Source organism: Megalops cyprinoides, chromosome 8 (genome assembly GCF_013368585.1).
Source record: "Megalops cyprinoides isolate fMegCyp1 chromosome 8, fMegCyp1.pri, whole genome shotgun sequence".
In the NCBI taxonomy this organism is placed as follows: domain Eukaryota; kingdom Metazoa; phylum Chordata; class Actinopteri; order Elopiformes; family Megalopidae; genus Megalops; species Megalops cyprinoides.
In genome coordinates this window covers 14,265,163-14,289,599 of record NC_050590.1, presented here as the reverse complement: position 1 = coordinate 14,289,599, position 24,437 = coordinate 14,265,163, and the positions used below count along the sequence as shown (strand labels likewise).

The window sequence follows — 24,437 nt, the reverse complement described above, 5'->3', positions numbered from 1 at the left end:
GCTGCTCTTCCTGTCCTGCCTTCCCTCACCCTTGTCTGCATGTCAAATGAGATTATTAAAGCACACTCCATTGAATTGGAGGCTCTGACTAACAAAAGTGAGCTGCACGCCTGCTAGGCGTAAACCGGCGCATCTGTCCCCAGACATCCCTGCATGCCACGTATCCATGCATAGCATAGCAGAACACTAATCGAGACAGACTCCACCAGCTCCGCAGGAAAAGAGCATTCGGGAGACGGGAGCCAATCAGAACGGTGTGCTCAGACAAGTGGGCACATGCGTATATTTCCGTAGGACCGATGACATTTAGAATAATAACACCAAAATATGTGCCATTGCACTTGGTTGAGGAAGAACTCATTAGTAGGTGATTATAACGATGAAAGCTACGTCACTGACCTGTTTCCCATTTTCAGTCACTGCTTTTGTTTACCTGGGGAGTACTTTGCTTATGTTTATGATATTGTAAATATGTTGAAACACAGCGGCACAGGTGTGTGCTTGAGCTGTATTTCCTTCTGCAGCATATTATTTATCCACACTCTCTGACCAGTGCCCTCCCCGGCCCCATGTTCTACTCCAAGCATAACATCAAACAGTGCACATGCTAGGCAGAGCACTCAGTACACATATTCACTGACTTCTCCTTGGAAAGTGGAACACCATATTTCCCAGTTTTTAAAAAAGTTACATCCACACATTAGTTTCGTGAACAGACATGATTGCATTTCATAAGCTAAAGGAAAATAGATATAGGTATTATGTCAGTCGTTAGACATTTAAAAGCCCATGTTAATTTTTATGCTTGTGAAAGAATCTTCCTAATTTGTAAAGCTTGTGAGAATTTGGCTCACTGTCCATCAGTATGTGTAATGGGTGCATTTCTTAGAACGCTTTGTCCCTCTGTGTGGTTCTTCATTTCCTGCATGTTAGAACAGTCACAGTTGCTTCTCCCAGTTGCTTGGTCATTTTCATCCCCTATCCCCCAATCCTGAACATGATTGTACCATCCATAGAGTGTGCTTTCAGTCTTATACATTGGATAACATGGAGGGGATATCCACCCTGAATACAGCAAGTCTCGGATGTATCTAGTCACCTTGGCCAAAGGTGTGTTTAGTCACAGGTCAGCAATATTCAGGTCCTCTGAAACACCCCTCTGAACATTCCAAGTTACAGTACCCATTCATCTTTTATGTGTTTGATTGCTTTTAAAATTCTGTTTTTCCCTCTGCACTGTTCAGAGTTAAGGATGATGGAGCCTCAGTGCTGATAACTTAGTTGGTCTTCAAGTCACACTGCACTATTGGTTTAGTAATTACAGAATTTCAAAATGTCACCTCTCATATCCCGATACATCAATTACATTGACACACTCTTTTAGCTGCGGAAATTCTTGAAATTACTCAGAGATTAGATCAGAGATTAACTGCTGTCGTGAAACAGCGTGCCGAAAAAGTTTAATGCAAGGAGCAAGGACACTCGACCCAGTTATCTGGAAGTTTTAATTTATACGTGTGTACAAAAGCTCAAGACCCAGTGAGGGCCCTTCTCTTCTCCCTGCCTTTTATGGACCCACCCCCCCCACCCCCCCCTCAATCACCCACACATTCAGAGGCGAGCAGAGCTCTTTGTGGCCTGCCAAACCTGAGGCAACATTGTAGTGCTTCAGAATGGTGCACGAGGCCACCTCCAACGGCTTTATTTCAGCACTGCTTTAGGCCTCTGCCATTCATGCATGCTTTTCACGACAATTTATTCAAACTTCAAAGCATTTGAACCCCTAATGATTGCAAGGATGATGTCATTGGCAAGTCCAGTTTAGTTTTCCTGCTAACACTCGTTTTATACCAGAAGGGAGCTTTCAATGAAGGTTTTTTGGTACATTGGGCTGAAGTTCGTAAAGAAGTCTGTTGGTCTTTCTTCTTCACTTCATAAAAGCCTGGTAGACAGGAATGGTTTGCACTTAGGGCTGTAAATTGCAGCTGCAGTTGCAGCATGTCCTCATCTTCTGAAAACCTTTATCTTTGCACAGCTGTAGCTCTTTTGAGATGGTTATGGATGGTATGGTTTTGCTGGAGCGTGTCATAACAGGACTGGCTACCCATATTCACTGTATAACAATGATCAAGTTTTTAATTTAATAAAAGGCAGATTTTAATTAACTTACAAGTGTATTTTTAATTCACAAATATATTTACACTGTTTGCCATTTTGGCAGTATAATTAGGCAGTTTTTTTTTTTTTTTTTTTTTTTTTTTTTTTACCCGTACTCATACTACCTTGCTAAGTTTGCTATATAAAGTTTCACTTACAGAGTGAAGTGCATCCACAGGATTAGTAAAATGGAGAGGTTTTGTGTTGTACTGCAGAAAGGTGTTGGCTGCATTAAAAAGCCTGGAAAGGAAACATGATTGCTGCCTAAATCTTCTGGTGGTGTTCGAATGTGCCCGCCACAGCGGGTTGGGAATGCACTGCCCTCATCCATTATGTCTCCAGCGTCTTTGTTCTGTCCGTTTCTCTCTTTGGTTTCAGTGCTGTCACCCATTTGTAGCTCCCATTGTTGATGTTGGGTGACCTATAGTCCGCACGGTGACTCCAGTAACCCAGTGTCCTTGCTCTGAAACGCTGGTATGTGGCCGTTGTGTCACCCCCCCCCCCCACCATCCCCCTCAGAAGGTCGTGTCTGATATGTGGGGACAGTCAGCCTGAGAGCCTGGTGCTGAGGAGCTGAGAAATGTCACCTACAGGCTTAAAGAAAACAGGAGCAACCCTGCATGTCAGAGGAGAGTGTCCCACAGGAGAGAGGAATTCTCTGCGCTCAGGACAATCGCTGGAATGTCTGCAAGGTCACGCTCAGGCTCTCAGGGCCTCTGCGTTGCGCGTTTGATGTCCACTAATCTCCTCCCTGACTTCCCTGGCCTTTGCCTGTCCGCTCAGCATTTCAGAATTTTGGAATGATCTTTACTGACAGATTCGTTTGTTGATTGAACAGTTCGTCGTCTTGATCTTAAAAAAATATGGGAAAAGAGGATTCTTTGTCACATCAGTTGAATCAGTTTTACGTACTAGATCATAAAGGATAGATTTAGTACCGGCATGTTTTAAATTGGACCTCATTAGAAGGAGTGTGGTCTTCTTTTGCAGTTGTCTTTGTATGCTTAGTCTTTCATGAACATTACCATCTCAGGAAGATGGTGATCTGGAAAAGCTTTTGACTTCATTTGACACATTTGACCCTACATAGACTTGTAAAGAAGTGTTTTTAAATGCTAATTTAATGCTTGCCATTACCTCACCACGTGTTGATTTGCATATAAAGTCCTGCATGCTGAGATCTCTCATTACCTCTGGTAATTTTTCCCTTTTTCACATGAAAACTGGGTTACTGTTCGATGGCCTTTCACACAAAGCTCTTAGCTTCTTCAAGAGCTGCCTGTCTCCCAGGAGCCCAGGTCCCAGCCAGTCATCCTCACCCACAACGTGAGAAAGAATCGCCTCTCAGTCTGTGTTAAGCCACCCCCATAATGATGCCCTTGTGTGCTCTCCAACAGCCATAAAAAGTCCTATTGTAACCCAGAAGCACTTTCCTGGCTGCCAGCGGTTGTGCCACACAGTGTCATTTTCATGCGCTTTCAGGCACCAATGTTCAATGTTTCCTTTCTTTCCTTTAAAGATGACTCGCTACCATTTTTGTCCCTTTGTCACAGGCGTACGAGTGGGCACTAGAGGGCATGCGCCACCTGGCCTGCATCAGTATGGAGGACTGCGGCATGCCAGAGAAGTGCCACGCCGTCATCAAATGCCTGGAAGGTTACCGCCGGCAGCACCCCGAGATCCCGGATGCCCGGTTCCAGGAGATGAAGGAGCTGGCGGGGGAGCTGAAGAGTGACAAGGGACTGAAGCAGTGGAAATTCGCCTGGTCCAAGTGCCAGGAGACCAAGCAGATGTTTGAGAAGAAGCTGGAGGCGGCGCTGCGGACACGTCGCTCCCTGCCTGTGGACAGCACCTCCGCAAAGGACAGCGTGGAGGCTGCGCCCAGGCGCCACTCAGATGGATCGGACCCCCTGCAGGGGCGTAGTAGCAGTGTGTCCTTCTCCTGCAGGAAGGCCTTCTCGGGGGGCTGGGGCAGAGACAGACTGGCCACGCTATCCTCCGGGACACCCTGCAGTCCTGCCAGCAGCAGCCCAGAGGCTGGAGACAGTGGCTTCCTCAAAAGCCCCGCCTCTAGCCTGTTCAACATGGACCAGAGAGTCCCCCGTACCCCCCCGAACTCCCACCGGCTGACCCGGAGCACCTCCACAGATGATTCTCCACAGAGAGCACGGTTGGAGGCCCAGGCCCGGGTCAGCTCCTCTACCTTCAGTCCGGGGCTTCCCATCCTGGAGGCGGGCCGGCGTGTTCTGAGGAAAACGCAGAGCTTCGACGCACCCAGCACTGTGGAGGGGCCGCGCTATGGGACCTGCCAGCGCACACTGAGTGAGCCGGCCAGGCGGGGCAACACTGGCGTCTTCATCAAGGGCCTGGAGGTGAGCAGCACAGAGGTGGCAGACCGCTCCTACAGCCCCCGCCTGGCCGCTCACAGCTGGACCCCTTCAGACAGCCTGAGGAACAGCACCCCCGTCCCCGAAGCCAGAGCCAAGGGCAGGTATGCACCAGCAACCTCTCTCTGCTAAAGGAACAAATTCATTCCTACATATCAGCTTAACAAGGATTTACTGGAAAGAATTCACATGCTTTTCTTTTTTTAACTCATAGTGGTTGCTCAGTATTAATCCAGCCATGTCAGTGCCATGCCAATAATTCTTCCCTGCCAAGAATACAGAGAAACCAAACGCCTAACAAAATGCTAACAAAAATAGAGTTGAACGTCTTCCCCTCTGCCAAAGCTCACAGTAATATTCCATCCTTTCTTTCCACTCCAGATATTTGGGATTTGGAAGGCATAAACACGTGTAAAAGCATCTCACATGTCTCTAAGCTTAGAATGGGCAGATGAAAAACAAGGTGCAAGAAATGGGCTTTTTTTAAGCTCTCTCCTCACAGCTGTAAGCCAATCAGTCTGACAGGGCAGTAATGGCTTTTCCATGGCTCTGCCAACGGTGGCACCTTTCCCCTCTGACCTCCTGGGAAAAGCCTACATCCACTGATTAGAAAACCATGTGAGAGCTGTTTTGATGTGTAGTTTGTCACGTGTAAGTGCACGGTTTTGTTGTAATTGCAATACCAGATCAATCAGACAGTAGAATCCAAAGAATTTATAAGGGAGGAAAAGTTCCCATCCTGAGGGGTATTTTATTGAGTTCAGGGTTGCTGTCAGGCTTCACAGTGGGCTGGCTAGTAGAAGCTTCCTTGGGGGTTCATAGATTCAGTTGGAGGAGTGCTATGTCAAAACACAGATTCCTTCTATTAAAATGAAGACAAATTTCTTATATTTTCCCCCAGCAAAGGATGCAGTTTATATATGACATTTTGCATGGAGTGGGGCTGGCTGCCAAAACATAAAGCAGTCTAATTCCTCACAAAGGGAGGGACAGTTTTTAGCAACTGACAATCAAACAAGATAAAGCAAGTTATAAGAAGATGCTGCCATTCTGGCTTACATGTATAACTTAAACATTCAGATTTTTAATTTTAAACTTTTAAGCAATACTAAAAGCTGACCTACCATTGACTGCTCCAATAAGCCTGTAACTTGCACTTCCTAAGATCAAAAAAAGAAAAAAAAATTGGCAAGTTGCAAACAAGGGGGTGTGAGAACTCTGCTCACTGTAGGGGACTGTTTTGTTAGAATGAATACACAGAGTACGGTATAGATCCAACCCTACTTCTTTCTGGCAAATGTGACCTGGAGTCTGACACACTGATGCTACTGAATGCGGAGTGGTGTTTTAAGCCTTTTGGCCTGAGGGGAAGTGGTGCTGCTACCCCCTTTCTGATACAAGAATGGAGAGTGTGAAAGCGCTGAGCGGTGGGGGGAAACTGTTCCTTGGCCCCAGTGTGTGTGTGTGTGTGTGTGTGTGTGTGTGTGGGGCATTGTATGTGACTAGAAGGAAGCAGAAGCAGTGGCACTGTCGTCATTGCAGACATCATCCTGCACACTGGCTGCTGTAGGAGGTGAACGGTGCCCTGTGTGTGTGTGTTTGTGTGTATATGTGTGTGTGTGCGTGTGTGCACTCTCCCCTAGTGTCATAGAGAGGATGGATCAGCAGAACCCCATGGAGCGGACTTTGCGCCCCTGCAGACAGAGATTATCTGACTGTCTTTCTGCAAAAAAAGTATTTCATGACATAGCAATACTGTCATAGTAGTTGCAATTTTGTATTTTCTGTTCGTACCAGATTTGTGCACCACTGTGAGTGATTCAGGGGTTTGGTTCATGGGCTAACCAATGAGTGGTCATGCAACACTCCCCCAGTAGGATTGAAATTGGCAGATGAAGTGAAGTGACAGAAGCCACACTAGGGTGGTTGGTGACACAGCAGGGAGAGAGTTGCATGGCAGCAGGCGGGTCGCTATGGAAAGCACTGTAAGCACCATTATAATTAGCAGCTTGTATGTGGTGCCCTGTTGGTTTTATCCTTTCGAAGTGCTGATGCATCCTGGGCATTAACTTGGCTGAGAAAGCATTTGTTTTGAATTAATGCCTCATGTTTGTAAGAGGAGTAACCGTTTTGATTATCTCATTACTCCCACATTCGGGTTTTCCTAGTGCTGTTTACTTGCATATTATCTTTGCAGTGATCCACGGTATTTCCATTTGATGGTTGCTTGCGCTCTTACCTGTTTCTTGTGTTCTGGGCCTCCACTACATGTGATTTCAGATAGCATTAACATGTTATGACATGTTGTGCATAGAACCTTTTTTGTTTGATATTGTGTTTCTGAGGGCGTGTTCGGAAAAAAAATGAGGAGCTCTCTTGTTTACCTGCCCATTGATACTGCAGCACCACATCTACAGGCAATGCAACAGTTTGTTCAGCTGCTAGGGTAACATCAAGGGTAAAATGGACAGCCACAATCCATGCTTAAATGCTGGGTTCAAGAATAAAGCAGGTAGTGAGAATTCCCCAGGACACAGGGGAGCTGTCCTAAGCATACTCTGCAGCATAGTTTGAGCATTCCCCTTCTGTCTCTTGCAGTAAGCTGCGTCACATCGTGGACGAGATGGTGACAACAGAGCGGGAGTATGTGCGGTCATTGCGCTACATTATCGACCACTATTTCCCTGAGATGGAGCGGCTGGACCTGCCGCAGGACCTGCGGGGCAAGCGGAGTGTCATCTTCGGGAACCTGGAAAAGCTGGTGGACTTCCACAGCCAGTACTTCCTCAAAGAGCTAGAGAGCTGCTGTAACCACCCCCTCCGCGTCAGCCACTGCTTCCTCCGACACGTAAGGCTCACTGCACGGCAGAGCATAGCGTGATGCCCAGTTGACACAGGCTGCCCACAGACGTCACTGCTCCGCTTCCCATTGAGCTGTACATCTGCTTCACTTACAGGGCAAAAAAAACAATAATGGTGTATCTAGAAACGACTTCACTTGCAAATCTAATTCAAGCTTGGGATAAATGCTTTCTGGGAAAATAATCTATTAAGCCTGAAAATGAACCCCTGGGCAGGTGTTTAGTTGGACATACTGAGTACAAACCAAGTCTGCAGCCCCAATTATGCAGACTTTATAGACTGTTGGTAAGTGCACACAAATGCTTTTCCTGGGTTTTATTCTCTGATAGAAACACCCTAGTTAGAGAAAGACGGCACATGGCCTGGGGGCACTTTACCTGGATTGTTCCAGTAAAATGAAAACCCAGCTGTACAAATAAGCTCAGGAATTGTCTTTATGTGAGATCAGACTCGCTTGGTGGTTCAGATGTTGGCAACATCCATTCATCTCATATTGCTATTTCTCCAGGCAATGTAGCTCTTTCATAAATATAAAAATCACTCAATGGAAAACAAAGAAACGAGCGTTAGGCCTGTACTTGAGCTTGTGTAGGACTGTTCTGCTCTTTATTTCATAGCTCATGGTAATTTCAGACTGCTGGCCTCATTTAAAGACTTGATTTAAGAGGTTTTAATCGGCAGGAATGTCATACTTTTCCGCTTTTCCAGCATCAAGAGAAGAATAGGTTTTCATGAATGTGACTCGTCACTTCAAAGCAAGTTAAAATAACTGAAAAATTAACCCTTGTGGACATATTCCTAGCATACAAATCTGTTTAGAATGTTGATTATATAATGGACACGTAAAAAAAATTGCTATAGTGCAAACCGCTATTTAAATAAAACTAAAAATGACTTGGTATGATGAATAGTTTTTCCCAATTTCTTACTGTACATTTCTGCTTACAAAAAGGGAATTCAGTTCAAAATAGTTTGGGAGAAAATGGATGGCTTTTAAATGTTTTCATTTCTTTTTCGTATTAATCACAGCAAGACCAGTTTGGGCTGTATGCCTTGTACAGCAAGAACAAGCCAAAGTCTGATGCTCTGCTGGCCAGCCATGGAAACTCCTTCTTCAGGGTGAGTCTCATTAAGTTCTCTCAATCTGGCAACGTAAGGCATTCACTGTTTTTGACAGCAAAGTCAACCACATTTTTCATACTTTAGGTTTTTTCTTTATTTCAGTGTTGTCAGCATTCAAAAATATGAGAAGGTAGCACCTAGTGCAGGCCATTTTCGGTAACAGAGCTACTACATGTGTGGACAGATAACCAGTGCACAGGTGTATGCTTTGATGCAGTGAAATTAAGAGATGCATGAAAATAAATGCACTTCCTAGAGCCTCACTCAGAGTCTGTCCTCCATACAGAACAAGCAGCTGGAGCTGGAGGACAAGATGGACCTGGCGTCCTACCTTCTGAAGCCCATCCAGCGCATGAGCAAGTACGCCCTGCTGCTCAAGGACCTGATCAAGGAGGTCAGCGAGGCGCAGGAGCAGGAGCTGAGCTATTTACGAGCTGCCGCCGAGATGGTCAAGTTCCAGCTGCGCCATGGCAATGACTTGCTGGCAATGGACGCCATCCGTGATTGTGACGTGAGTCAGGCGGCGGAAAGCGTTGTGTGGATGGCTGCTCTGTGAGCAAAAGGGAGGTGTGGGTTACTGACCTGACTTGGTCATGCAGTGCTTCTAATATTGTTGACTCTGTGTGGTTTTTCGCTTGTGTTGTACTCTACCTCACTTGTAAGTCGTTTTGGATAAAAGCATCTGCCGAAAGAATAAATGTAAATGTAAATGTACTGAGTGTTCCTGTCATGTTCTCTTTCAGGTGAACCTGAAGGAGCAGGGGCAACTGGTTCGGCAGGATGAGTTCACGATCTGGTATGGGAGGAAGAAGTGCCAGAGGCACGTCTTCCTGTTTGAGGACCTAGTCCTCTTCAGCAAGCCCAAGAGAATCGAGGGAGGACTGGATGTCTACATCTACAAGCATTCGTTTAAGGTTTGATTGTTAAAGTATCAGCCTTGTAATCATTTATATGGTTGAGCACATTTAAGCGATCTCCCTCAGGTTCACTTTCACCTTTCTTTTTCTTTTTCTTAGCGCCAGTTAGATATACTTTTTAAATGCTACTTTACAAGAAAATATTGATTTGTTTTCTAAAGCTTTCAGAGAACCTTACTGTTCCAAATAGAACTCAACTGAATGTGGAGACTATAATGCATTACAGGATATTAAAACGGGAATGTGTCCCATGATGTTGCCCCTCAGACTGCTGACGTGGGGATGACAGAGAACTCGGGTGAGAATGGCCTGCGGTTCGAGATTTGGTTCAGAAGAAGAACTTCAAAAAACCAGACGTACATCCTGCAAGCTGGCACAGCAGAGATCAAACACGCCTGGACATCAGACATCGCCAAGATCCTCTGGCAGCAAGCCACCAGAAACAAAGGTGATACACAGAGAGGAGTGCAGTGCATTCTTACTGATGGCAAACGGTCCACATCTCCTATTACATATCAGTTTCATTATTTTAATGATGTATGATTCATTGTTTTAAAGATCCTGTATTCTCACGAGTATTACCTTACTGCTGCATAAAATTTTCTTGTGTATGAATGTCTGTTGTATGCGCCTTTTTACCTACAGAACTCCGAATGCAGGAGATGGTGTCAATGGGTGTGGGGAACAAACCATTCCTGGACATAAAACCCAGCGATGCTGCTATCAACGACAGGGCCATTGACTACATAATGAAGGGAAGAGGTAATGTCACTAGTTATGTTGTCTTTTTATAGGGTTTGTGACTTAATACTTTGTGGTCTGCCACACATCATATTTTCAAAACAAGCCTGTATACATAACAAACAAAAAACCTGAAACTTAATTTCAGTGAGATGGCAGTGTTCTCTTACATGAAATATCATCCTCTGTGAAAATTGTGAACACCATTGACTGCTGTCATGTGTAACTGACGATTAATCTCTGCCTGCTCAGGAGCCAGGACAAGGGCGTCGATTGCGGTGTCTCTGTTCGACCACTCCAACCCTTTCAAGAGGGCTCAGGTGAACTCATCAGTGAGTGGGGCTCCATCGGCCAGTGGGCCCTCCTCTTCCTCCCTGCTGGGGCCCCTCAACCTGCACATGTACAGCAGCCAGGCGCTCTTGCCCAGGGGGGAGAGGTCCTTCATCAGCCCCTGCATCGAGGAGGATGAGCTGGAGCACGAGACTAGCAGCCAGCCCTCAATGAGTACGCGTCCCACCTTTGTTTATGCTCACTAGCAAGGAGAGTGGGGCCTCGTGATACCCACAGTGGGTGGAGCTGTCAGGTGTTATCAGTGGCCTACTTATTTCAGTGTAATTATAGCATGTTGTTGTGAAGAGAGAAGTCTCAAGACAAGTTAGTGATTGACAGCACATTGTAGCTTCACTCACAGTGAGATTCCTGAAGCCTCACTTTCCCATCACGACTTAGACCTTGCAAAAAAAAAATATATAACTCTCCCTTGAACTGAGACTGCAAACGATCACTTAGCGACTAACGGCCTCGTGGTCACAGGTACAAACTTCTAGACACATCTCTGTGTGTTTCTCCCCCAGCCACGGAGAGCTCAGAGTCGTCGTCCCACTGCATGTCCGGCAGCGGCTCCAGCGGTTCAGACAGCGGCTGTGTTTCCAGCCACCTCCCGGAGGCCCTGTCCGAGGAGCCTGGCTCCCCCTGCGAGCCCCCTTGCTACTCTGCCGTGAACTCCCCCATCGAGGACAAGCCGTGCTTCAACAGCCAGTACATTTCGGCAGTGAGTACTCTTACTCTCTCTCTGTGTCATATGCCTCTCTCTGCCATCCTACCCACAATGCCTTACAGACCTCGTCCTCTCCTGGCTGCTTCTGTTCCCCCTGCTTGCAAGGCCTTTGACAACGGCTCGAATTTCATGGCTGCGTTTTTTGGCTTAGACAGGACTCACTGCCTTCACTGATCTCAGTTTTGACGTGAAGCGAATGAAAGGTGGAAGTTTAATGTGGTTTTCCTGCTAGGCCAGGGTTTCCACAAGGCCATTTCATGTTGACAGACATCACTGCTTTCCAATAACAGTTCCTCCTGGCACTGTTTAGACCAGTCTCAAAGACTAACTGCTCTGCCAAGCAGAGTAGTTTGGAATTTATAAAGTAGTCATTCACAAGTACACAGCTGGAGCAATGGTCAAGTTGTTAAAACAAGATTGGACCACTGTTGCACTTTATGTAAGTCTAAGCTTATGGTTAAAATTCTCCCCTTCAAAAATTAGAGCCCCTTGCTTGAAATTCATTAGTGAGATACACAGGTGGGGGTTAGCGTTCCTTTGTGTATAGGAATAACAGTCATTATTTCTTTTGCTTGTCCTGCCAGACATGAAACTTAACATTCCTAATACTCCATTAATGGTAAACAACTGCCTCTCTCCTTCAATCTACAGAAAGCAGGCCAAATCATAAGCCCATCCACTATAGTGTGAGCGCTGTTACCCTGCTTTAAGTAAGTTTGGCAATGCTTTTCATATCATGCTTCATCATCCTCCTTTGAACTAATGCAGAGATTTCAAACTCAATTCCCAGAGTACATCTCAACCAGTTTCTCAGGGTCAATTGGCCCAGCTAATTAGTTAATAATATAGTAGCAACATCACTGGGCGATTGGCTCAAATAGTCTTAAGCTGGTAAAAACAGAGAATGTTTTACTGATGAAATGACAGACTGAATAATGAAGAGCAGATGTTGCTTAGGAGTTGAGTTTGCTATTCCTGATCTAACGTGTTCACCTGAGAACTAGTCAGTGTCAGCCTGTCAGAACATGTGGTCTCATAGCTTGCCGTTTGTTTTCATAAGGATTGCCTAGAAAATCCATGTGATTCTGCTGCTTTTTTCAGGTTTAAAGTCCACCAGCTCTCATCAGCAAGTGTTTTCACAAGAGGAAGAGAGTTCCAAGTATTTATTTTTCCTCATTTAGCCAGCATATCTCATCTCAAATGGACACTGAAAGAGCTGCAAATGAGCACTGTTAGAAAGCCACTTTTGAGCATAGCTTTTATATGGTTTAAAAATTGATTTAAATATTCTTATATTTATCATTTTTCCATATGTGCCAGTGTAGTAGTGCTCTATACCATGTTGAAAATTGTAAATAATTATTGTCATAGTTTACAATGCAGTTATAAACTGTTTTTGTTTTGTCTGTTCTCGTTGACCACTTTGCTGCAGACTGCAATTAAAATAGCAGAGCGTGTACCTTAATATGACAAGGTAATTCTTGATAAATTGAAGAAAAAGTACAGTTGTACTCTTCAAAGTTCAAAAATAACTTTTTTTTTTTTACAAAAAGGCAGCATTTGCATGACTTTAATTTTGTCTTTACATAAAGTCTGTCTTTCGTGTTAAGTTGACCCATGGTCAGGTTTCTATCAATTGTTTTACTGTGATGTTGTGTTGTTGTGGTTGTGCATTGGAAAAGGCCACTTATCCTTGTGCTTCCGTTATGTGACAGTACAGGCAGGATGGATTCGCTATGGGCTCCTCTGTGTTAAATCTGTTAGGTAGACTGAGGAGCTGCAGATCACACCGCTGTAACTGCAGCCCTGCCATCTGCAGACTGTCCATCAAGTCAGCTGACAAAATCCCATGAGTGGAATGACTCCTTGTGAAAATGGTTGTGTGACAAAATATAACATCCAAAGTTTAAGAAAAACATGTTGAATGTATGTGAAGGTACATGCCGTTGATTAGAAGGTACACCAGTTGGCTAAAATTTCGGTCATTTTTATACCTGCATTGTTGAATAAAATTACGTATGCAGTGTAAGTGCCAATGGCTGAACTGTGTATTGCAATGCATATTTAATATGTGTTCCTTATATTTTGGAAATTATATTTGAACATGCTACTTTTTTAAAAGGGGCCCGTTTGGAAATGGAGAGACAAGTGTTCAGTTTTCATTTCATGTTAATGTTAAAAAGACAGCATTTAAAAACACAAAAGTGTATATTGTTTGTAAATATTTTGCACCAGTGGTGCTCTGTTCTTTTAGTTAGGATAAAACAGTGGGAGTAACTTTGTACTTGTCTGCATTAACCAGCAAAGCAGGGAGTCACTGAAGTGCCATTTTTAACATGTAAAAACTCAATCTCTCCATTTGTAGCTGGGGCATGACTGTGTACTCAAGTGAAAGATTTCTTAATCCTAACAAGTTCACAAGTATTTAATAAAGATGAATTGCTTTGAATCCAAAAAGGCTTATGTGGTTTTCTTTTCCTTGTTGAATTGGAGGGTATTTGTTGTAGAAAGTGACGTCTGGTTTACACTGTACACTATAGGCTGCTGTACACATTGGGCAGTGACAACACTGCTTTATCCAGGAAACTAGTGTCTTTCTGGTTCCTCTTCAGCAGCTCAAGTCAGCCCATTGTTCCGGATTTTCAAAACAATCTTTCTGTAAACAAAAGCATCACAATCAGTACGCTCATGTATACATCTTTGTAACAAAACATGCATCTAAAAATGGCAATCAGATGTGATCTGTCGTCCCAGGCCAAAGGGATACTTGAATCGTGGGCACCATTTTAATACAATGAGGGAGCCTGTAGTCTGTAGAACAGTGTGTGATGGTTATGAGCATAATTAGTGTGGAGCAGTCTGCTCTAGTGAGGTAAACAGTCATAGGCAGCTGTGTTGCAAGAGTTGTGGAGTAACATAAATACAGTTTTGGAAAATGAGAGGGATTAGTTGGGTGTAGGTAGCATACTCATGTTTTAATGAAGCAAACATACAGACAGAGCTTCTCATCCTCAGCAATTGTAAGAAGTTTTATTTAACCCCTTCATGCCTTTTACCAACTGATGACCAAACGATAAAATTTTTAGACAAAATTTAATATTAGGGATGAGGGGTTAAATCATGTTTTTTCCTTCAGTTTTTTCTTCTGTGATTTTTGAAAAGGTCCTGTAAAAAACAAATTACTAATCACAAATGATCAGGAAGGCAAACATTCTCATTTTCTTCACAAATAAGCATCATCAACTTTAGATTTGATTGAATGCCCTCTTTCTACATTTTAATGTAATAATATAGTGATTTATGTTGATTTTTGACAAGTATGCAATTTGTTTATCTTCCCAGTGCATGATTGCATACATTACTGTGGTGTCAAAGTGAGAACGATGTTTTCTTGAACGCATAAACATACAGACGTGCATGTCTAAATCTTCACACAGACCCCATTTAATCATTCACATACCCATGTTCACAGGGATGTAATAATCACCTATTATTAAACCATGGTGGTGTAAAATACGTGGAATGCTTCGCAGGTCAATCAAAATAGTCACAGTTATCTATTAGTAGTGGCTTTATTTGTGACTTTTTGAAGATCTGCAATTTAATGAGTGAAAGGTTTTACCTAGGAGATTTTTGTGACCTCAGCCACATACCTCTGGTTCAGCCTGATCTGACTGCTGAAAAAGAAACCACAGCAGTCATGTGAAGCTCAGAGCACTGAAATATCAAATTCAATTTCACAGAAACTGTCTCTGGACTAGATTTGTCTGTTAACCCCTAGTCTTTTTAGAGCTGTTTCCTGTCAGAAATCTGAGTATTGCATTCTTGGGATTACAGCATTTCTCCTGAACTCAAACTAAAGTAGACACATACAACATCTGGAAGGTAAGACGTGAAATCAAGTTGTTTAGCCTACAGGAAATATACAAACCTTTCAAAGTCAGAGTTTCCACCTTCTCATCTAAATCAAAGAGGAAACCTCAAATCAGACTTACCAATTAAAACCAGAAGATCTTTTTTTCTGGTACAGTGACTGAATTCTCAATAAAAGCCTTTGTGCTTGTTTTTCTATCGCACGCTAGGAAACAAATATCAGCCAAACTACCCTCAGTGTATGGGTCTGTGCAAACCATCACTTAATGCTGACTGTAAAAAGATCTGTGGAAACTTTCAGAACAGAAATCCTGGTTTGAACAGCTCTGACTCCATCGTGTGGTAGAATAGATGTAACACACAGTAAATAATGTTTGAAAACATCCATTTCATTTGTGACAACACAAACACTCTGCCTTCAAACTGCACAACCGGAAAATCATTAAAAAATGATAAAAAGAACTCCAACATTTGTGATGTAAAACATTATAACATATTACTCTGCAGATATGCCATGTTAGAGATGTTAAATTTGTGGGGTATGAACTAAAGAAAAACAAGGATTTCAAGAGATCTCAACGCTGCAGATTTAACAGATAAGTACCAATCACTGTCACATATGCCAGTCAGTTTAAAAATCCAGAGCAGTGTTATGTCTAGAGAATATTGACCTGAGAAATGCTGTAACCCCAGGTATCCTGTTACCTCAGGGAACAGTGGGAGGACAGAGGGAGTGTTCATCTGTGTGTGGAAAAGTGTCAGTGTGATTGACACTCTGAGAGGTGGTGGGTATCTTCTCGACTCCTGCTCCTCACTTCTACACATGAACTGAAACACAGCAAGGTTTAGGTATGAATCACACCGCATCCAGGCCAGGGTGTCAATCAACTGTAGTTGAGCCTTTAGTCAATCCCATAGATTAAAAAAAAACAACTTTTGCAGTTTGACCAATAAAAGAGTGAACATTTTCAGGCCCAACTGAAAATGCTGTTACATTAGGGATAACCATGTCACTACCTCATAAAAGCAAGATGTTGAAGCATTAGTTCTTGTCAAATGTACTTAAAATTGAAATAAATTTTATAGGGGCTTTGTGCAAGGGATTGCTGGAAAAAACATGGTAGAACGTGTTTATTGGCATATACTAAACTAATCTGAAATATGATAACCAGTGCTGAGATTACATCTTCTGCCCAAAGGCGTCCCATCCTGCATGATGAATTACAATAAAATCTGTTTTGGGGTTGTTTTCAAATTGACTGATTTCCGTTTGGACCCTTCCTGATCTGTTTTGCAGGCAGTCAGATGGCAAAAACTCTAGTACCTAGTAAACTAGGTTGACAGCTCCACTTGACAGCGCCACTTTATGAGTTTGACAAGGCCAAAATCGTATTGAGACCAGTGTTTCTTCTCTGCTGGGTCCTAGAGGGGGCCCAAGATTCTCTTGTGTATCGTTGATCTGACAGGAGTTCACTGAGGATAAAGATTCGAACCTGGGCATCTTTGTGGAGATCTATCCCCCTGCTGGCCCATGTTCTGGTCAGTCTAATGTCCGAGAGCCCCCAGAACCTACATACATTATAGTAACTTGCGCAAACCTGCATTCTTTTTTTTCTGATTATTGTTTTGTGTATACATCAGTAGATATCTACTTATTGTGTGTACATTAGTAGATATCTTTTTATTGATCTGAGTCAGGCGTGCAAGCCATTTCTGTTTTGGTTCTGTCATCGCCTACATTTGAATGATCTGCTATACATTACTAGCCTTGTTTAGCTCAATAAATGATACAATTTGCAATTAACAATTGCTTTCTTATTTTATTTATTTATTTATTTATGTATCTACTATTTTTGCTGTGTATGTGTGTGTTAATGTGATTTTAAATATAAATCTTAAATTACCTCAAGCTTTCACAACATCTTTTGACATCTTTAATTACTAAATAAAGACACACAGTATTCCTTTATATATATCTATAAAAGAGCTTTCTAGTTAAGAAGTGTACCAGTATGTTCCTATATTATCTTTATTGACTGTATAAACTAAACTTTGCCACTTCAGCAGGCCAGTTCCTGTTGTAAAAATGCTATGAAACTCAAGTGGAAAATGCCAGTACACAGTTACAACAAAAAGTAAAAAGCACTTTCTGAAAAAAAGAGAAAGACATAGTTTCTGTTCCACAGATGTTGATTCCTGAGTTTGATGTCAGTTCAATTCAGTTCAATTTACCAACAAAGGAACACAAAGGGACACACATTTTTCCCCCGTTGTAATGTACACATGACAAAATGACATTATTCAAGGCAACAAAATGATGTGGTCTGATTCAGACAAATACACCGCATGGGGTGAATTTGAAACCATGAAATAAAATTTATTTGCATTTTTACAACATAAATTATGGGATTTGGTTTTGACAAATCCCAGAATGCCATTGATCACAGTTCATGGATGAACCTTCTGCCAGGAAGGTTGTTCTGTGGAAGTCAGAGTTGAAATGCATGTAGCAGTACTAACTCCAGTAGCAGTCATCCAGGTCCATAGGCGTGCCTGATCAGAGAGCTGCTGGAATCATCAGCCAGCCTGGAGTCCTGGACACAGTGGAGAGGAAAGTCTTCAGTAAACCTTTTGAAAAGGACAAGCTGTGTACAGGGTCATAAACAGAGTATGCTCTTGTCTGACATGCTAACATAGGTGCACACAACTCTGCACCTCGCTGAGACACAAAATGTTTTTATTTTCACTTGTGCTGCAGTTTACTGCTTAATTGAAGACTCTGATGGTCTCAAGGGAACCACTTTAATGTGATATTGTACGGGGAAAATGCACACAGAAAATAAATTAAAACTAATAAAACTGTACAGTGCATGATTTCACTATTAGTGAAATTTTGATGGCAGATTCAATTTGCTTTACAAGTGTGCCCTCTAGTGACTGTAACTGATCTCATGTTACATGAAGACACTGTATGGCTTCCTTTTATATTGTATATCCTCTGAAAATAAATGGTCTGATATTAGCATTACCTGTGATCTGTATTATCATAAAATAGACTTAAAAAATTAATTACTCCTGTAAAATCATAAAATAAATCTAGAAACACGTTTGTTTTGAGTCATATGATGTTGTATTATGATGTTTGCAACATCCAAGCTAGATAAATCAGGGGGAATCTGGCAGTTTTGTATTACTTTATGAACTGTCCTGTAAAATTAAACATCTGTGCAAATTGTTTTTTCCCCATGGTTTTCCCAGTGATATTCCCAGCTATTTCATAGTTGAGTTGAGTGACTCCTCTCAAAAGTAGAATGCATTTATATCTTTTGGAACTATCACACTTCAGATCTCTGTATACTACTACTGCATGAAATGAAACACACAGTTCTGATGACAACAGTCCAGTCTATCTCAAAAAGAACACACCTTACTGTGCTTTGAGTTATTTTTGAAAAAGGGTTACAGGCTTTGTGTTGAGCAGTGTATCTCTCCCGCACGGTAGGGCTGTGTGTGTATGAACACAAGAGTGTGACTGTGTTCTACTCTCCTTCTTCTTGGCCAGGTTTTTGTTGTTAAATTAGCTATAGAAATCATTATCACGCTTGACTTGCAGACTTTGTACTCACTGTCTATTTCCGCTGGCAAGCTGCTGTTCACCCTTGTGATGCTCCCAAGAGAAACAAAAAAGCTAATAAAGTACATCATGTCAACCAGGCACTGTCAAAACCATAATGATTTGACCTTGAACACATCATCTACAACTAAGGTGCAAATGTTCGAGACACCCAACACAAAGGAAAACAAATTCCTAAATGACTGAAATAAATTTAATGAGGTTTATTAGTATAAATTTGAAAGATTAATATCTATGGGAACCAGTTGTACTGGGAATTGGTTTGCATTCAAAATGCATCATTTAAACTTTACAATAATTCACATAGCAGTTTCATTCTTACAGATACATTTCAAAATGCACTATTTATTCTTCCAAAATACATCAAATTAATTTCACTTGCCAAGAATAATTTATGATTACTTCACATGTATTGTCCATGTGAAAATGCAAGGAAACAAGCCATAATTACAATTTACCAATATTAAAGACTGAGGAACCAGTGCTGAATATGGCTGTGACTCAACAGTGTACTGTTGTCATACTCAAAATCAACAGTGTACTGTTGTCATACTCAAAATGAGAGCAGCCAGAATTTATTAAACAGTGGAGGATCAGTGAGAGGACATTCACTGTAGTCTGATCAGGGACGAGCCGTGACGTCAATAATTTTATTATATCTGATGAAACTGAAACCAATGACTGATGAATCAAGTGTATTCACTATTGACCCTACATGTTTGTACATATTGTACTATTTCCAGTAAATCAGTTTACAAACTTTTGCATTGATGTTTTAGATATGCAAAACTATACATTATTTGTTGACTCCTAGCTGGGCCAGTTGGTAAAAACTCTTGCTGTTCAAGCACAAGGCGGAGCCCTTTAGCCCGGGTTCAATCATGTTATTAGTCAACATGCCCCATGGCAGCAGAACAGAATTGGTTTGGTTACACCAGGGATACAGGGGAGGGTAGGTCAGCCAGGGGGCCTGTCCATTCTGTAGTGCAATAGCGACCTCTGCTTGTCAACAGGGCACCTACAATCTGCCTGCATAAAGCTGTGCATGAAGTGTCCTTCTATGACTCATGTCTGCGCAAGCTTGGCACAGGGACTGTGGTGTGTAAAGAAGCTGACATCACTTGATGTTTCAGAGGAAGGCACGTGTTTCATCTCACCCTCCCAGACTGTGAAGGATGCAGCTGTGGGACAGCTACTACGACACAACTGGGCATTCCAAAATTGGGGGAAAACTGGGGAAAAGCATTGGGCAGTCCAAATTTTTATACATAACAAAGATTCATACACAAATCCATACAGTAGCTTGCACTTGAAATTGGTTAAAGCAATCAATTAAGGAAATCTATTTGGTGTCTTTTGAAAGGAATGCAGATTCAAAGGACTGGGACTTCAAGTGCATAATGTAATGTTTGTACAGAATGAGTTTCAAATTGCATGTTGCTGGAGAACAAGGTGATGACAGCAGCTCTATTAAAACTCTTAAACTCTATTAAAAGTAAAAGTGAATTGCACTCCCATCTTGAAGTTCTTCCACAGTGGTGAAAGGAGTCTTCTGCAGTTGTCAACAGCTGTGGGCTCCTTTCCTTTGATGAAGCTGTATTCAGTTGTGTATAACAGCACAGTACAGTACAGTTCTGTATAACAGTACATCATTAGGCACTGTGCCACCATGGACACTCTAGATGCCACTCAGATGCCATTAGAGATTGGTGGTCTGACATAACATTCCTTTCCCCAGCTATACAATTGTGTTCATCTTCTGAATGTCTTGGACATACTGAGAATAATCTTGAACAACTGAAGAAATAACAATCTTGTACAACTGAAGAAAGTCCTGCTGAAAAACTGCAATCTGTAGGTTTATTAGCATAAATTCATGCGATTGAAATGCATGGGAAGCCAGTTCACTGTAATCTTTGGCTTGATTTGCAGTCCGGTTAGTTAGGGAAGCAGATCAGCATGGCTGTAAGAGGTTGTCATGAGAGCCCACCAGGGACCCTATGGATCAGAAAGGGCCCATTCTGGCTGTGGAACAAGGACGATGAAACATTAGATCCAGCTGGGGAGAAGGGTAATCAAGGCCAGCTAATACATTGGGAAAATTAAAGGATAGTGGGCGGTTCATATATTTATGTGCTTTATATATCTATATCATGTGCTGGTTTGGATTATTTAAGGACACTCAGTGTGGCTCTAGTAATCACTTACCCTGCTGAACTTATTGTATTGTATAATTATTGTAAAGCATAATGTGAACTCCCACCATTCAGTAGTCTCATGTGTGATTTGTAGCAAATTCTCAATGAACAATGACCCTACCAGCTTCTCCTTGTTCTTTTTTTTCAGCACGGAGAAGGAAATTTTATGATTACTATCCCTAAGCCACCCTTCTCCAGGCAATGGATGTGGCATGCAATGACATCACCAGAGAGCAATGCCTGGGCTGGGTATGGCCTTTATATTGTTTGTTTTTTTCCATGCTGCCTTGCCTATGAATACTATTCAGTGCTATGTCAATGACAACTTGTGGACCAAAGCACAAAAGGCTGGATGCCCAGCCTTAAGAGTTTAGTTTTATTATTTTAATATTTATTTTATTACTTATTTTAGTTTTATTTATGATAAATTGCATGTAAACTGTTTTGTTCACTGTAACATTAGACATGTTTCATTGAAATTATATCTTTATGTCCTCTGTGTATTCGTACCATTTGAATCAAATATTTGAAATAATGGAATTGTTTAATTTTGACTCAGTGGTTAAAATGTATTTACTTGGTGTTGGTTAGTTTAAAGCATAAAAAAAGAAGTATTAATGACTCTTGACACCATTATTTGGGTCTTGTAGCTATCATAGACGTTTGTTGCTACTGCATAGATTTGGTTTTGAACTTTGGCACAGTCTGTTTCAAAATGCTGATTTGTCAATTGTAAAAAGTAATTGAGGAGATGTGTGCTTTCCTCTCCTCTGTTCATCGTGGGTGTTCTGCCTGGCCTGGCCTGTTAGACCTGTCTCTCACCCACTTGATCGCTCATTACCAGCTTTTCAGCACCACATCTGCACTGATTCAAGTGTGCAAAAGCAACATCATGGTACAATGAGTGATACGGGTTCATTTTGCATAATTTCTTTGTGTAGGAAGAAAACAGGTGTTCCTAAAGGTTGTCAAAGAGAAGTTAAAAACAAAATTATGGTGTAAAATGTCTGAAATCCGCAAAGGGGAATAGTCAAGGTCACCCTAACCATCTAATTCCAAGTTATTCCATCACCAGCTCTGCTGAGCTTGGAGGGTCACTTCAGGCAACACTGGGTTGCAAATGACTCAACTGATCTAGTTCAAACAGTCTGTAGGAAGTTTATCTGAGGAAATATGCTTGGTCATTTTGAAACAAATCATAATTTTTAATGAATGACTTGACCTGTTAGTTTCCTGTGGTTTATATTTCAAATAATCAAGAATTTCAATTTTAAATGAAATGGTCTGTGTATTGGCTGATTCATATGCATCCAAAATAAAGTCCTTGGTAGTTTATACTAGTCATGTCGATGTTTTCAAAATAATGACACAAGGCTCCATTTTTTGGTTTAATCATAAACTTCTTCATGCAATTAGTTAGCCCAGTTTAAACGTGTCTTTGTTACAACACTGGCCAACATTACATCTTATTATAGAAAATCATAAATTTTGAATAAATTGCAAAAAGATGTCTTAAATAAGCAAAGCAAAGCAATTATCAAATCTGAGGTTTTCTTTTGTTGTTTATGTAGTTATCAAACTACAAGGGTATCGTGCCTAATTAGCAAATAAAATCTAACGTTTACTTACTGCAAAAATAATATTTATTTTTCAGCATTTATGTGGATAATCCTTGGACTGTCTTTTCATAGATAATTCTTTGAAATGCTTTGATTATAGCAATGCTTTGTTCTCTTAACAAAATCATCATTTTCATGCATTTTGGTGGCTTTGTGTGAAGCAATCAAGAACATTTTAGCTCCACAAATTGAGAGTAAATGTCTTGATCATCCTCACAAGTGAGGTACCACACAGCAAGCACACTTTTCCCCTTTTTGAAAGTCAGGAACTAGATCACACACACAGGAACAGGTACATACACAGCACAAAGCTATAGTTTTGCAGTGTTAAGTGAAACTGTTTAACTGTTTAAAGAAATGATGATTCCAGATAAAACTTTCTCAGCCTGCTCTGCCCTGCACTCCCTGTTAAACACATGTGTGTCACAGTGAGCTGCAAACCAGCTAATCCAGTGCAAGGAAATTTGATGTGGAACAGCACAGTGTCAGTACATGCATGTCATTGGCATGTAAACAGCCATAAGGAGACTGCGTTAAATGGCCGGATTGGCGATACCCATAAAATGCGATCCCGCTGTGTTCTGGGTTGACATGTGGAGCTGGTTATGTCTGCAGACCCCGTCAAGTCTGTCTGGCCCAACAGACCTAATAAGTCATTAATCAGCCCATTTATTATAACTTGCAGCCCCAGTGAGGGCCGGGGAAAGAGTTCACAAGACCACAGTCAACTTGTCTGTGATATAATTTATCAGCCCCTCAAAGTGGGCAACAGGAGCCCAGCAGAGTGGCCCGCCTCTTTCTGATAGATATGCTTTTGATTAGAGCTTCCAAGGAAATGTCCCAAACAAGCGTTGCCATGAACTTGTGTGTTTGGTTACAAACACATAAGGGAGACAGAACTGCTGGAGCCAGGTGCCGCAGTGTTTTTTGTGTATGCTCTGGCTGCCATGGTTACAACGGACCCGCATTGGCTTCCTGTTCCTCGCCCGGGTGTGTGTAGGAGAGATGGAGGCAGCAGGTCCCCTCTGTGTGCTCTCTGCAGCAAACCTTAAACAAGGCACATTTGATCCTTGCATCTTGGAGCACAGCATGTCTCCAGGTCCTCTGGACTTTAATGAACTGATTCATTAAAACTCTGTTGTTAGTTTTTTTTTAAGTGATTATTGTTGTGCAGGTAATTACAGGGAGGGACAGATAGAGATTGAAGCAGGCTGCAGCTTGGATTTATATAAAAAAGTGGTGGAGTAGCAAGACCGAAACATTCAAAGGAGCTACAATGACTCACACTAGTTCCTTTTATTCTGAAGTGCTTTGTGCAGCTGTCTGTCTGCATGTATGTGTGTGTGTGTGTGTGTGTGTGTCTGTGTGCGTGTGTATGTCTTTGTGGAGGTCTGCCAGTTCTAAAGGACTACAATACAAATTGTTTTTTTTTTTTCTTGCCAGTGTCCAACCAACTTGAATAAGAGGAAGGGGAAGGCATGCAAGACAAATTGTGATTGCTGCAATCTGTAAAAACCTCCAAAAAAAATTAAGAGTAAAGACAGCTGGTTGACAAACTCACCCTTATGTGTAAAATCAATTATCTGGTCATCAGATAGAGTTGTTGCATAACTGGGAAGATTTCTTTCTTTAAGGACAACTGTTAAATTGTTTTGTTTAATTGTTAAACAGGATTTTTTTAATCATCCTGCTGCATTACACGTTTTATTGTTTTTAGTGTAACACTCACTTTAAATGAGAGTTGCAAATTTCTTGTGACATTTTTTCCCGCCACAGTACACATTATTAAAAATTCACAATTTGAAAATCAGTGAAGAGCAACTTTTAAACACCCCACCAGTAATATGATGTTTATATTGCTTTATTTTCA

The 24,437-nt window shown here is 41.8% G+C and overlaps 1 protein-coding gene across 2 annotated transcripts in view; it reads left to right on the top strand.

Annotated features, from left to right (window-relative positions):
* plekhg4 (pleckstrin homology domain containing, family G (with RhoGef domain) member 4) overlaps positions 1-12,477 on the top strand; it is a 53,901-nt gene extending 41,424 nt beyond the window's left edge. Inside the window, exons 14-24 of one of the 2 annotated variants that reach the window (XM_036535628.1) lie at positions 3,711-4,648; positions 7,143-7,392; positions 8,436-8,525; positions 8,815-9,039; positions 9,272-9,442; positions 9,713-9,893; positions 10,091-10,207; positions 10,439-10,690; positions 11,041-11,237; positions 11,895-11,953; positions 12,345-12,477. In XM_036535628.1, coding sequence (XP_036391521.1) covers positions 3,711-4,648; positions 7,143-7,392; positions 8,436-8,525; positions 8,815-9,039; positions 9,272-9,442; positions 9,713-9,893; positions 10,091-10,207; positions 10,439-10,690; positions 11,041-11,237; positions 11,895-11,933 — 2,460 coding nt within the window. In that variant the 3' untranslated portion in view covers positions 11,934-11,953; positions 12,345-12,477. The remainder of the gene's footprint in view (positions 1-3,710; positions 4,649-7,142; positions 7,393-8,435; positions 8,526-8,814; positions 9,040-9,271; positions 9,443-9,712; positions 9,894-10,090; positions 10,208-10,438; positions 10,691-11,040; positions 11,238-11,894; positions 11,954-12,344) is intronic. The other variant, XM_036535629.1, reaches the window with a different exon arrangement.
* The last annotated feature ends 11,960 nt before the right edge of the window (positions 12,478-24,437 follow it).